Genomic DNA, 14,204 nt, shown 5'->3' with positions numbered 1-14,204 from the left:
CACAGAAGAGCCACACTATTTAATACTAGAGGCCTGCTGCATGACACTCGTGCACTGAGGGAGGGAATCCCTCAGCCCGGCCTGTGCCCTCTTGCAGTCTGGGAGCCCTAGGGGGATGTCCGTCAGTCCGATGCGGCAGCGGGCTCCCGCCACCGCCACCGCCACCGCCACCGCCACCGCCTCCGCCACCTCCACGAGCCTGGCTTCTGGCTGAGCGCCTGTGGGAGCGCACTGATCACCAGGGGGCAGCTCCTGCGTTGAGTGTCTTCCCCCTGGTGGTCATTGCATGTCATAGTGACTGGTCATTTCCACCATTTGGTCAATTGGTATATTAGCCTTTTATTATATAGGATGATCACAGATTAAGAGCAATCTAATATTTAGAGAACTAAAGAGCTGATCAAATAAAATTAGCTGTCCTATTGTCATGTTTTAGAAACTTCCCTTTTCTTCTATAAAAATCCCATTTAATTCATAGTCTCCTAATTCCAACATTAACTATTTTCAGTCGGTTCACAACATTCGCAGCTAGTCTTCGCCATGCTGTCCCTCCTCTAACGTCACATGCTGTGGTTGCAGGTCGGGGACAGCGGTGGCGAGCTAACAGCACGGCTGAACCTCTCCGACCTTCAGATGGTTCTCGGGCTGAGCTACAGCACAAACACCTCAGTGATGTCTGAAAACATTGAAATTGATAACAGCTCACACGGTAAGTAACAGGTCTTCAAAACCCAACTGCATCCTTAAGGTTCACATTTAAATTGGTCATCACATGTTCACCAAATCCAGAGGATATATAACATAGGAAGTTCAACATTTTTTTTAACACAGGTTAATGACATTAAAACAAAGATGTGGGAGATTTTTAAAATCTGAAATTTGGTTCTTTATAAAAAGACTAACAGATATACAGCAAGATTACTCAAGGAAGAAAAAGAAGTGGACATAAACTTCCCACTAACACAATGCCTGGCCCAGATGATTTCACTAGTGAGGTCTACCAGGCACTGAAGAAAATTGATTCCAGCCTTCCACAAAATTCTGTAGATCTCAGTCTTTCTGAGAACAGTATAACCTTGATTTCCAAACTAGACAGAACAATACAAAAAAGGTAAATTACAGGCCAGTCTTCACTCATGAGCAAAGATGCAGAAACTCTAAATGAGTTATCAGTAAACCAGGTCCAGCAGTGAATTTAATGTGGTTTTAAAAAAAAATTTTATTATTGATTTGAGAGAAAGAGAAACATTGATCGGCTGCCTCCTGTAATCACTCAAGTCGGAAAACTAAATATTAAGGATGTCAGTTCTCCCCAACTGATGTAAATTTCACGCACTACCAAGCAATTCGCAAGTTATTTTGGGAAACTTGATGAGGCCACTTTCATTCAATGTATATGGGGGGGGAAAAAGCCTGAGAACTGAAAGCAAAGCATGAAAAACAAGAAATGGGATCATGTCTTGACATCATCCACAGGTACAAGATTTTAGAGCTTCAGTAACTAGAACGGTGTGCTGCAGGCATAGAGACAGACCCGAGGAAGGAAAGATAGAACCTATACTCATATGCCTTCATATATGGAACCTGTTACCTCAAAAAAATGAATCCTTGCTGGATTAAAGATTTAAATATGGAAAACATTTAGAGCAGCAACGAGGCTGCTGGCTGACATTGCTGACTCTGTCAGGCATTGCACTGACCCCTTACAGACAATGAGGAATTACCCCACACAGCCGCGTCTTTATGACGGGAACACCGAGTCAGAGGAACTGCCCGAGGGAGGGAGTGGTCTCCTGAGTCTGTGCTGTGCCGCCTCTGCTTGTAGTGTATCTTCATGATGCCCGAGGGGAAGGATGTCTCAGAAAACAAAACCACTAAGGAAAAGACTGATGATGAAATTAAGAACTTTGTTAAAAGAAACCATAAAGAGGTAAAACACACTGAGAGGACAAGGCCACACAGTGTGATTAAAAAGGGATTTGTATTCTCACTGTGTAAGAACTCCTATGAATTAGGACCAAGATAAATAACCCACCTAAAAAATGGGCAAAAGCGATGAGCAGAAGAAACACAAGCGGCCCAAAGGTACTCACAGATACTTAACTTCATTGAATCAAGGAAAACCACAGTGAAGTAATTCTGAAACCTGTGCAGCAGAGGGAAAGATCTGGTAATACCAGTATTGAAACGATATGGGTGATGGAGTCTTATGCAATACTGATTGGAATAGAAATTGGTCTACTTTGAAGAACAACTTGGCAGCGTTGTGGTAAAGTTGAAGGTGTACCAACCTTATGGTTCAGCAATTCTGCTCCAGTTACACAGCCCAGTATCCAACCTGGGAGAGACACTTGCACACAGAGAGGTCCAGGAATTTCTGGAGTAGTATCACTTATAATAACAAAAAATTGGGAGCAACCTAAATATCTGTCTTAGTAAAACAAATCTGTAAATAATTTCCTAGTCTTAAAAAGGCAATGAAAATTAATTAAACCAAATTATACATATCAACTTGGATGAGTCTCACAAATATAAGGGTGCTCCAAGGAAGTTAGAGTAGCGGTCGCCAATCGGTGGCCCGTGAGGTCTGAAAGGTTGGTGACCGCTGAGTTAGAAGATATGTACAGTATGAGACCATTTATATAATGTATGTAATAAGCTTTATTGCTTAGCTATACACATATTTTAGTAAAAGTATGAAAAATTATAGGAAGAGAGAGGGACATTATTGGGGGAGTTAATGTGTTGGTAACAGTTTATTTTTTAAGTTGGGTAGGTATCATTTTTCCTTATTTATGCCTTTTAAAATATTGCTTCTCTTTAAAAGATTGAGGTGGAATGAAAGTTTTTTACGTTTAATGATAATTTTGTTGAAGAAATGTTGAACTTTTTAACATACTTTCTGACAGGCAGGAAACCTGTCATCTAATGAAATGGGTAACTGAAGTTATGTAGTACTTGGCTGTTATTTTTATTCTTACCCCAAAATTGAAGGCCTAAAGCCTTTTCCTTATGTTTTTACTTAAATCCCTCTCCAGTTTGTCTGGGTTTATTTTTAAGACGTTAGATAATACAAAGACAATTATTATAAACGCTTTTTCTAAATTAAGGGTCAATGTTAGTAACCCAAGTTAGTTTCCAAGCAAAATGTAACTTTCTTACATCAAGAGATGTAAGGCCATTGTCTATTGAGAGCGAGGCCATAGTCTATTTCTATAGAAAACTGTTTTTTTAAAAATATATTTTTTATCGATTTCAGAGAGGAAGGGGGAAAGAGATAAAAACATTAATAGAGAGAGTCATTGACTGGCTGCTTCCTGCACACCCCCTACTGGGGATCGAACCTGGGACCCTTCAGTCCGCAGGCTGACGCTCTATCCACTGAGCAAAACTAGCTAAGGCTAGAAAATTATTCTTAAAAGAACATGTTGTGAGATTTCTTACTTCCATATGGGTTTGTGTAACAGACTTTAAAATTCAATGACAAATGCCAGAGTGATGCTGAATTTGTAGTGTTAAGGTCTCCCTGGTTTATTTAAATTGCTTTTTTACAAAGGTGCACGCCCCAAGTTTGGACGCCGACACAGTATGGAAAACATGGAACTTATGAAATTAACACCAGACAAGGTGGGTAGTTTTTATATTTTAAATTTCTTAAACTGTTATTAAAAATATTTTAGTAATTTTTAAAAATTTATGTTTTTATTGACTTCAGAGAGGAAGGGAGAGATAGAAACATCAATGATGAGCATCAATGATTGGCTGCCTGCTGCACATCCCACACAGGGGATCGGCCCACAACTTGGGCATGTGCCCTGACCAGGAATCAAACTGACCTCCTGGTTCATAGGTCAATGCTCAACCACTGAGCAACACTAGCTATTTTAGTAACTTTTATTTAAATAGTTAATTTTTTACTTACAGTTGATTCTCATTATTCATGGACTCCATATTTACACAGTTGTCTACTCACTAAAATTTGTGACTTCCAACAAATATTCGTGGTGCTTTTCCCCTCCTGTAAGATCTCATGTTTTTTGGTTGAAGTTCTATTGGTTTCAGGTTATAACATGAGTTGATGTTTGTATATATTTCTCCTGTGCATTAAATATTTTGAATCTGTTGTTCAAAGGTGGTAATGCAAAACAAACACAGATACAGAGAGCAGACTGAGGGTTGCCAGATGGGAGGGGGTTTGGTGGGCTGGGTGAAAAGGATTTAGAAATTGGCAATTACAAAATAGTGACAGGGCATATAGTCATGTAATAACAATGTATGGTGCCAGGTGGGAACTAGACTTAATGGGGGGGATCACTTTGTAAGTTACATACATGTCTAATCACTGTGTTGTACACCTGAAACTAATATAATATTGTATGTCACCTCTAATAGGGAAATCTATTCAACCATTTTTAAAAAGGTTGTTACCTATGTTTAAACCAGATCATATAAATTTGATTAGACTTTTGCCTATTGAGAATTTAGTAATGGTTATGAAAACAGTACAGCTCTATAGACAAAAAATGACTGCTGCTGTGTACATTTTAGGTGTTAAATTTTACAGTTAAACTTTTACATATAGCCAACATTTCTGGGTGTAATATTTAAGTGACTCACACCCAGAATAAAACCCTGGCTCTTTCTCTGACCATTCAAAGTTTATTTTTATGGGATTTCTTTTCTTGGGTTTTTAAAAGCCACCATGTTGTTTTGATAATGAGAAATCTACAGTATGTATTTGGTACAAGCTATTGAAATAATGAACTATCCTGGCAAGAAGAAATTTGTTAAAAGCTCTAAGCCTCACCCTAGCGGGTGTCTCAATAGGTTGGAGTGTCGCCTGTACACCAAAAGGTTGCGAGCTCCAGGTCAAGGTTCGTATGGGAGGCAACCAATCGATGCTTCTCTCCTTCCCTTCCTCTCTAACAAGCATGTCCTCAGGTGAGGATTAAAAAAACAACACAACACAAAGGTCTAAGCCTCACCCCCCAATACTGAGTGAGCGGACGGCAGGTTAATATTCTAGGAAACCAGCGGTGTTTTCTTCACGCTCTGCTTTACATGTGCGTTTACAATCCTGCAGGTACAGAACTGGAACAGTGAAATTCTTGCGAAACAAAAACCCCTCATTGCCAAACCTTCTGCAAAGCTACTCTTTGTCAACAGATTGAAGGGGAAAAAATACAAAACTAGTACGTCCACTAAGGTTCTCCAAGATGCCAGGAATCCCATTGAGCACCGAGTTCCAAACCCCCAGAGGGTACGTATGTTTAAAATAAGGTTCGGAGTACAGTTCTCCCTTAGCCACGTTTGCTCTCCAAGGTTTGTTACCTGTGACCAACCGCAGTCCAAACTTCAATCGAAAATTCCAGAGTAAATAACTCATGTTCTGAGTGGCACACTGTTCTGAGTGGGGTGATGAGATCTCATGTTGTCCGTCTGTCTGGCCCAGTACGTGAGCCATCTCTGTCCAGTGTCCCCACAGTGTTGACGCTCCCTGCCTGTCAGTCGCTCCGTAGCCGGTTATCAGAGCACCTGTGGAGGTATCGCAGTGCGGTGTTCTAGTGGCCCTATTGTATAGTGGCCCCAAAGCGCACGAGGAGCTGGCAATGCAGATGTGGCCGAGGGAGAGGGAAACCGCCTGAGGCGGTGCCTGCCCTGAACTTGCATGACTCATTCAGGACCTGGAGCAGTGCCCCGAGTCTGAGATCCCTTGCTTTAGCCTTAGAAATACAAAGATTAAAAACTAAATGACTACAAATGCTTTTTAGTCATAACACTGCCATCACGTATTACTTCTACAAAGAAAACGCCAATTTTTAATCCTCATCTTGTTCCATTGGTGACCTGGGATATTTAGCTTTTCTCTCTGTCTCAGAAACTCAGTGCAGACACGATGGGAGAGGAAGGGTTTTTTGACCTCCTGAGCCGATTTCAGAGCAACCGGATGGACGACCAGCGGTGCTGCTTACAAGACAAGACCTGCGGGACAGCTTCCGGCACAGCTCCGTCCACTCCCCCGAGAGTGAAGCTAAAAAGTGAGTTACCTCTGCTTCTCCCCAATCCTCATAGCTCCCTTAGTTATTTCTGAGAACTCAGTTTTAATGGGAAGTACAACAGCTGAGCCCAAATACTGGTATTTGTGCAGGTCGAACAAGGCGGGTGTCAGTTCCCGAATGTATCTGCCTCCCTACTCTTAGGGCAGCGGTTCTCAACCTGTGGGTCTCGACCTCTTTGGGGGTCGAACGACCCTTTCACAGGGGTTGCCTAAATACATCCCGCATATCAGATATTTACTTTACGATTCATGACAGTAGCAACATTACAGTTATGAAGTAGCAACAAAATTTTATGGTTGGGTGTCACCACAACAAGGAACTGTATTAAAGGGTCGCGGCGTTAGGAAGGTTGAGAACCACTGTCTTAGGGGTTGGGAAGAAAACGACAGTTGTATGTAATACACAGGTGCTTCCCATCTGGATGAAAAGAAACTTCTGAAACAGGTGACTTCCTCTGCCCTAGAGCAGCGGTCGCCAACCTTTCGGACCTCACGGACCGCTGGTTGCCAACTGCCGCCCTAGAGCACCTGCCCACAGCACTTAACTCTAAGTGTAGTTATTAGCTCGATGGTTCCTATCCAGGTGGAATAAGAACACTGTCCTGTCAGACACGTTATGGAAGGGAAATGCAGTAACGTTGGCAGCACCCAGTGGACGCTAGGGTTCTCCGGATCCCCTCCCCCGCCCACCAGAGACAGCCGAGCAGGAAGGAGCTGTGTCTGTAACTCATATGCCTGATGTTTGGGCGGTTTCCTCTTCGTAGCACCATCTGTCTCCGTGGTGTCCCCCAACACAGACGAGTTTCTGGATCTCCTGGCCAGCTCGCAGAGCCGCCGCCTGGACGACCAGAGGGCCAGTGTCAGTAACTTGCCAGGGCTGCGTCTGACCCCAAACAACAACCAGTCTGTCCTGGGCCACCTGGTGACGAGTGACAAGGAGCCTGACGAAGACTTCTTCGACATCCTCGTCAAGTGTCAGGTACGTGCCTGTTCGTGTCACGCTGTGCCTGGCTCTGGCGGGATTAGGATTCTGTGGCGGGGAGGGCTGTTTGGTGAGGTGACGTGGAGAAAAGACTCAAAGAAATGGGAGAAAACCCGCAAAAGAGCCCGTGTGCCCTCACCTTTAGCAGCAACCAGTGGCTAAGTTAGTGTAGGGCCCTTTCTAGACTATTTAGCATTTGGGAGAAATGCTCATAGTGCAGTAGCTTTCACATTTTAGCTGTTTCAATAATTACTAACCACTGAGATTCAGGAAAGAGGAAAATAATGATTATTTTCACTGAGAAGAGGCGTTTTCCTCTATTTATTCTGGACAGTGCGAGGCATTAGATACGTTTGCATGGATAAGAGTGTGAGTCGGGCAGCGAGATAAAGGCTGTGGCTGGAGTGTCTGTGTGAGGTGTGGTGGTTTGGGAAGACATTTCTGAAGAGACCGGAATGAGGCAAAGCATCAGCCACGTGAAAGATTCCAGAGACGGAAGTCTCAGGGGGGTGAGGGAGGGGAAGGTGCTGGAGGGTCTGCATGGTCGCCTGGCTGTCCGTGGGAACCAACCTGGCCATTCAGCACAAAGACGGGAGACCAGAGTGGCGGCAGAGATAGATGGCGGGACAGAGAGTCAAGGACGGCTCCAGCCTGTGGGGTGGATGGTGCCATTTAATGAGACGGGAAGGCAGCGGAGAAACCTGACTGGGTCAAAACAGCAAGAGTTCCTTCACGTGTAAATCTAGGGCACCGAACCAGACATTCAGTTAAGAAGGCATTTGGATATAAAAGTGTGACCCCAACAGAGAGGTGACTTTGGGAGTCAGCAGCAGGTAACGGTACTAAAGCCCTGGAAAGAGATGACACCTGAGCAGCAGAGAAGGAAGCAGAGGACTCGGCGCTGCAAATCCAACTGATAGAGGAATGTCTGCAACCAGCCGGAGCCGGAAGCCCTGAGCGGGTAAAGCCACGCACAGCGGGTTTTGAAGGATGTTCGCCTGTGTCACGTGCTGCTAAAAGCCTTGTAAGATGATGGCTAAGATGATGGTTAGATTTGGCAACAGGGAGATTAGTGATTTTGAAAGGTACTGTTTTAGTGACATGATAGGGACAAAGGACGGAGTGGGTTGGGAACATGGGAGGTAGTAGAGAGGAGGAGGAGTAACTGAAGGAGGCGGAGTGTACACACCTGGGGGTGGGAGCCAGCAGGAATCTTTTCTCAGCAGAAGAAGTAATAGGGTCATAAGCTGAAAAGAAAGGAAGTGGAGCACAGCTAACACTTTGTGAAACTAAAAGCCTGAGTGCAGTGAAAGGAACAGGAGTGCCGGCCTGTGCTGAGGACTCACTGGAGTTGAACTATGTCCGGGCTGCTGTGCGTCTTCTCCAGTCACAGCAGCTGAAGGAGAGAGCTGTAACCAAGGTTGGTGTTTTGCCTGGAGAACAGGGTAAAAGGGAGAGAAGCACATTCTAGTGGTTTAGAATCTACGGAGAAGGAAGTGAAATGTGAAAAGAAGCCGTGATCCCAGGGCTCCAAGAAATACTGTAGCCAACACGGACAGTTAAAGGAGAGGGGCATTTCTGCAGCAGTCGTTGGAGACTTCAGTACCCACCCTCTCACTAATGGACGGGACAACCAGTAAACCACCCGGCTCTAGTAGACACATTAGAACATGCTCTTCCCAGGTGCACAGGGACACCCCCCAGGTAGACTGTACGTTAGGTATCATACAAGCATCTTTTCCAACCACAATGGCATGAAGTTAGAAGCAATAACAAGGAAAACTGGACCAATTAGGAAATTAAAGAGAAATCAGAAAACCTAGAGAGTGTTCTAAAACTAACAGGAGGCAGGGCTTGGGAAAAATTTACAGCTGTAAATGCTGCTGACATTAAAAGGAAGGAAATAATAAAGGTGAGAGCAGAAATATAACAAAAATAGAGAAAAATCAACAAAACCAAACGCTGATTCTTTGAAAAGGCTGACCTCTAGCTAAAGATGAGGCCTAAACTAAAATCAGAAATGAAAGTGGACATTACATTGCTTCTACAGAAATAAAAATTATAGGATACTATGAATATATGCCAATAAGTTGGATAACCTAGATGAAATGGTTTTGTGTTTCTAGTTATTTGTCCAAGAAAATAATGAAGAAATGTAAAGTAGATCCATCATTTCTAAGGAGATTCTATCCGTAATCAAAGACCTGACGCCTGCACAGGTGAATCCTACTGAACATTTAAAGAACTAACATCAGTATTGCTTAAACTCTTCCAGAAAACTGAAGAGAGCCCTTCCTATGACTTAGGAGTCATTCTGAGGCCAATATATTGTCCTAGTACCAAAGCTAACAGGACCCTACAAACCAATATCCTTTTTAATATAGATTCAGAAATCATCAAAATTCTAGCAAACAGAACTCAGCAGCATATTAGAAGGATTATATACCACAACCAACAGATTTATTCCTGGAATGCAAGATTGATTCAATGTATGGAAACTGATCTAATCCTCCACACGAATAGAATGTAAAAATAAATAACACACAATCATCTCAATTGATGAATAAAAATCATTTGACAAGATTCAACACATTAAAACATTCAAACTCAGAATATCAGGATACTGCAACACGATAAAAGTCATTTATGAAATACCCACAGTTGTCATCATAATCAGTGGTAGAGGACTGAAAGCTTTTTTTTTTCTAACATCAGGAACAAGGCAAGGATGCCCACTTCTAGTCAACATCGTACTGCAAATTCTACCCAGAGCAGTTGGGCAAGAGAAAGGAACAAAAGGCATCCAAATTGGAAAGGAAAAGTAAAATTACCTTTGTTCAGAGATGACAGGTCTTTGTGTAGAAAATCCTAAAGATTTCACAACAAAAAACACACGTTAGAACTAAGAAACAAATTTAGCAAAGTAACGGGAGATAAAATCAACACCCAAAAATCAGTTGTGTCTCTATGCTAACAATGAATAGTCCAAAAAGGAAATTAAGAAAATAATTCCACTTACCATAGCATCAAAAAGAATAAAAAGGAGGTAATACACTTGTACAATGTAAACTACAAAATATTTCTGAAATAATGACAAATGTTGGTGTTCATGGGTTGGAAGACTTAATATTGTCAAAAATATTACCACCCAGAGTGATCTACAGAGTCAATTCAATCCCTACCAAACTTTCAGTGACATTTTTACAGAAATAGAAAAATCTACCATAAAATTAATGTGGAATCTCAAGGGAACATAGACAAGAAAAACAAAGTTGGAGGGCTCACACTTAGTGATTTCAAAATTTACTACAAAGCTAGTGATCAAAACTGTAGTACTGGCATAAAGATAGACATATAGACCAATAGAGAACCCTCTTTGAAAAAAATGCATGGTTTATTATGTATATATCTATTGATATAGGATATTACATTCCAATTACATGTAAAAATGATCTCTACCTGATATTTAATAGAAAATACCAAAAGGAAATAGTAACAAAACACCAAAAAGAGTGATTTTAAAAATTACATTTAAAAATATTTCTATCTTAAAAGTTATAATTCTTAAAATGAAATTTAAAAACACATCACACATGGATTGACTTATCTGATTGTCATGATCTTTGTTTTATGATAAATATTCCAGAATTGAATGTTCTTTCATTTTGTGTCAACATTACTTTAGAGTGTGTTTGGAGTGTGGATGTAAAAGAGGGAGAACCCTCACTTACATGGTCAAATGATTTTGTCAAGGGTGCCAAGAGCATTCAATGGTGAAAGAAGTCTTACCAACAAATAAAAAGAAGCTGGGTAAGCATGTGCAAAAGCTGAACACTTACCTAAAACCATATATAAAATTAACCCAAAATGTATCAAAGACCTAAAGTTAAGAGTTAAAACTGTAAAACGTTTAGAAGAAAACTAAGGGGAAAGCCTCACAGGACTGGGTCTGGCAATGATTTCCTGGTCATGACACCAAAGGCACAGGCAACAAAAGGTAAAGCTTCCATACGTCAAAGGACACTCTCAACAGGTAAAAAAGCAACCACAGAAAATATCTGCAAGCAACGTAACTGAGAAGGGATTAATCCAGAATATTCGGAACTTCAAAAACTCAACCAAAAATCCGATTCAAAAATAAGATTTCTCCAAAGAAGATATACAAATGGCAGGAAAAGCCGTTCAGCATCCCAGATCATTAGAGGAAACACAGATCAAAACACAATGAGATATTGCCTCACACCATTAGTATGGCAACTACCAAAAAAGCCAGAACACATGCTGGTAAGGATGTGGAGAACCTGGAACCCTTGTGCCCGGCAGGTGAGAGAATGTAAAATGGTGCAGCTGCTGTTGGCAACAGTATGGCATTTGAAGAAATTAAAAATAGAATTACCACATGACCCAACAACCTACTTCAGAATGGACACCCGCAGGAACATGAGCTGCCCACCACAGGCTAATGGATAAAACGTGGTGACAGACAGAATGGAGCATTTTCCCGCGTTAGGGAGGCGATCCTGACACGTGCTGTAAGATGTGTGAACCTTAAAGACATGCTGCGGAATACGCGGTCACACAAGGACAACACAGTGCGGTTTGCTCATGAGGAACTGAGAGCAGTCACACTCAGGCAGAAAGTGCACTGGGGCTGCAGGGGCTGGGAGTTACTGTTTAAAAGGGTTCAAGTTTCTGTTTTGCAGGGTGAAAACCGTTCTGATGGATGGTGTGACTGTTCCTATAAATATGGTTAAAATGGTACATTTTATGTTTAGCACTTTTTTTTAAAAAAATATATTTTATTGATTTTTTACAGAGAGGAAGGGAGAGAGAGAGTTAGAAACATCGATGAGAGAGAAACATCGATCAGCTGCCTCCTGCACATCTCCTACTGGGGATGTGCCCGCAACCCAGGTACATGCCCTTGACCGGAATCGAACCTGGGACCTTTCAGTCCGCAGGCCGACGCTCTATCCACTGAGCCAAACCGGTTTCGGCTGTTTATCACATTTTTAAAAAGTTACTGGAGTACGAGAGAGGACGGTTTGGAAAAACGGGCAGTGGCCAGCCTGGGATGCGCGAAATCCCAATTTTAAAGATGGTGCAATTGTTGATGATGACAGTCTGGCCTATGACCGTGGGCGCTGATGGCTGAGGCCTAGGGACTGAGGTGCCTGAGTGTTGGGTGACGTGGAGAGAAGAGGAGGGACCCGGGTGTGTGTGGTGGGCAGGGCCCTGGTGAGCCGCGCTTGTCCCTGCCTGTTGTGGGAAGTCTCACCCAAGGGACACTTGGTACAAGCCTTTTAAAAGAAAAGACTGTACTAGGTTTCAGGTCTGAAGATGAAGTGCGTTTCTAAGGAGAAGCGCAAGGGCAGTGTTTCAGCTGCATTTCCTGGTGAGAGAGACATGCTCTCCTCCTGCACGACTTGGGTGCTAATCGCTCTCCTTGCTTTCAGGGGTCCAGACTAGACGACCAGAGATGTGCGCCTCCCCCCGCTGCCACAAAGGGGCCGACGGTACCAGACGAGGACTTTTTTAGCCTCATTTTACGGTCTCAGGCGAAAAGGATGGATGAACAGAGAGTTCTTTTACAAAGAGATCAAAACAGAGACGCTACATTTGGGCTGAAGGGCTGCTTGCAAAGTGATGCTCTGTTGGAATTTAAAAATTCAGGAAGAAAATAAGCCCCTAGTTACTATGGACGTATTTTTTAAAGTGACCCTGTGTCCCTTCAGAACGCTGTTCAGGAACTGCACCTACTTCTCTTTCCTGGAAAGGAGGGGTTGCGGCATGTAACAGCCTGCAGGCCGAGGGCGGCGCGCACACTTGGCGTGTACCGTGCAGCGTGTGCACATGGACACTCACGTGCTTTGTGGACGCGGCCTCGGTGCTTCCCCAGCTTCCGTGATGCTGCCGGGGACTGTCCTCCAGCAGCTCGTTCGTCCTTGGCCTCGGTGCGTCAAGTAGAAAGTTAGACGAACCCCGATGACTCTAGTCCCCTTTCTGAGATCGTATTTTTAAGCGCTCCATTGACAATGGCTTTTTTATACTTAACATATAAAGAGAAAATATGTTGTCTAGAAAAAATGTGCTCGACCAATGTGTAGTTATATAAAATAGTCCCATAAAAAAATCTAGGTTTCCCCCCTCTAACAAAATCTATTTTCAATATATTTTTGGGCCAAAGCCATTATAAATGAGACTCTTAAGAAATAAACTTCTTTTAGCTTGTTTTGGGCTCTTTGTTTAATTAAAAAAATATACCAGCATGTGCCACTTACCGACGGGAGGAGTTCTTGAGAAATGCCTCAGGAGGCGAGCACTGCCGATGCGCTTACGCTGACCTGGATGGCGCACGGAGGAGCTGGGTGCACTGTGATGTCAGAATGGCCGTGATGTCACCAGGCGATAGGATTCTCAGCTCCATCATAATCTTATGGGGCCACTGCTGTGTAACTGGTCTGTTGTGGACCAAATCATCCTTACGTGGCACGTGACCATATACATCCATGTAGTTACAGACATGGATGTATGCATGGTTCAAAATTGTACTTATTGCAAAGTACTGCTGTGAAACTTTTTAGGACCTAAAGTTAAAAAGCAACTATGTGGTCATGTCACAAAAACAGAAAACAGATAAAAACTCGTAAGATTTCAGTCTGAAAGACATAGGTTAGGACCTCACTTGTCATTAAGCCTCTTCCCAGAAGTGGGAAGGTGTTCACAAGGACAAGTAACATTTCACAGGACACGACGTAGGAAAGGTCAGCAAAACGAGAAAGGACAGAGCAGAGCCTGACTCCAACGCTAAGTGCCAGGTGAACGCCCCCCCCCCCCCCCCGAGCACACGGAACGCATTCACCTCTGGGTGCTGCTGGCTGCACAGCCGGGATCCGGGGCTCTTTCTAAAAGTCCTCCAGGTGGTTCTGATCGGCAAACAGTGAGAACTACTCCAAATGGCCACGGTTTAAAAAAATAAAAAAGTTACACAATCGGAAATTACATTAAGCGCTGGGGGGGAGGGGGTGACAACACATTAGTCTTGTCAGAAGTTTTAGCAAAAGTACTCAGGTAACCCCTGGATTGTATTACAGTGTACATGTTCTATACGGGGTATACTGTCCTAGAGTTGCCTCCTTTTAAAAAGTGCACATGAGTTTCATG

The 14,204-nt window shown here is 43.0% G+C and overlaps 1 protein-coding gene across 10 annotated transcripts in view; it reads left to right on the top strand.

Moving 5' to 3' along the window:
* Positions 1-13,272, top strand: part of GPSM2 (G protein signaling modulator 2) — a 37,239-nt gene extending 23,967 nt beyond the window's left edge. For 8 of the 10 annotated variants that reach the window (XM_059673426.1, XM_059673430.1, XM_059673434.1 and 5 more), the window contains 6 exons: positions 580-709; positions 3,557-3,627; positions 5,084-5,260; positions 5,861-6,038; positions 6,823-7,037; positions 12,497-13,272. In XM_059673426.1, coding sequence (XP_059529409.1) covers positions 580-709; positions 3,557-3,627; positions 5,084-5,260; positions 5,861-6,038; positions 6,823-7,037; positions 12,497-12,724 — 999 coding nt within the window. In that variant the 3' untranslated portion in view covers positions 12,725-13,272. The remainder of the gene's footprint in view (positions 1-579; positions 710-3,556; positions 3,628-5,083; positions 5,261-5,860; positions 6,039-6,822; positions 7,038-12,496) is intronic. The other 2 variants (XM_059673427.1, XM_059673431.1) reach the window with 1 other exon arrangement.
* The last annotated feature ends 932 nt before the right edge of the window (positions 13,273-14,204 follow it).

Source organism: Myotis daubentonii, chromosome 18 (assembly GCF_963259705.1).
Source record: "Myotis daubentonii chromosome 18, mMyoDau2.1, whole genome shotgun sequence".
Classification (NCBI taxonomy): domain Eukaryota; kingdom Metazoa; phylum Chordata; class Mammalia; order Chiroptera; family Vespertilionidae; genus Myotis; species Myotis daubentonii.
Note: the sequence above shows the minus strand (reverse complement) of the source record. Positions and strands in the feature narration are given on the sequence as shown.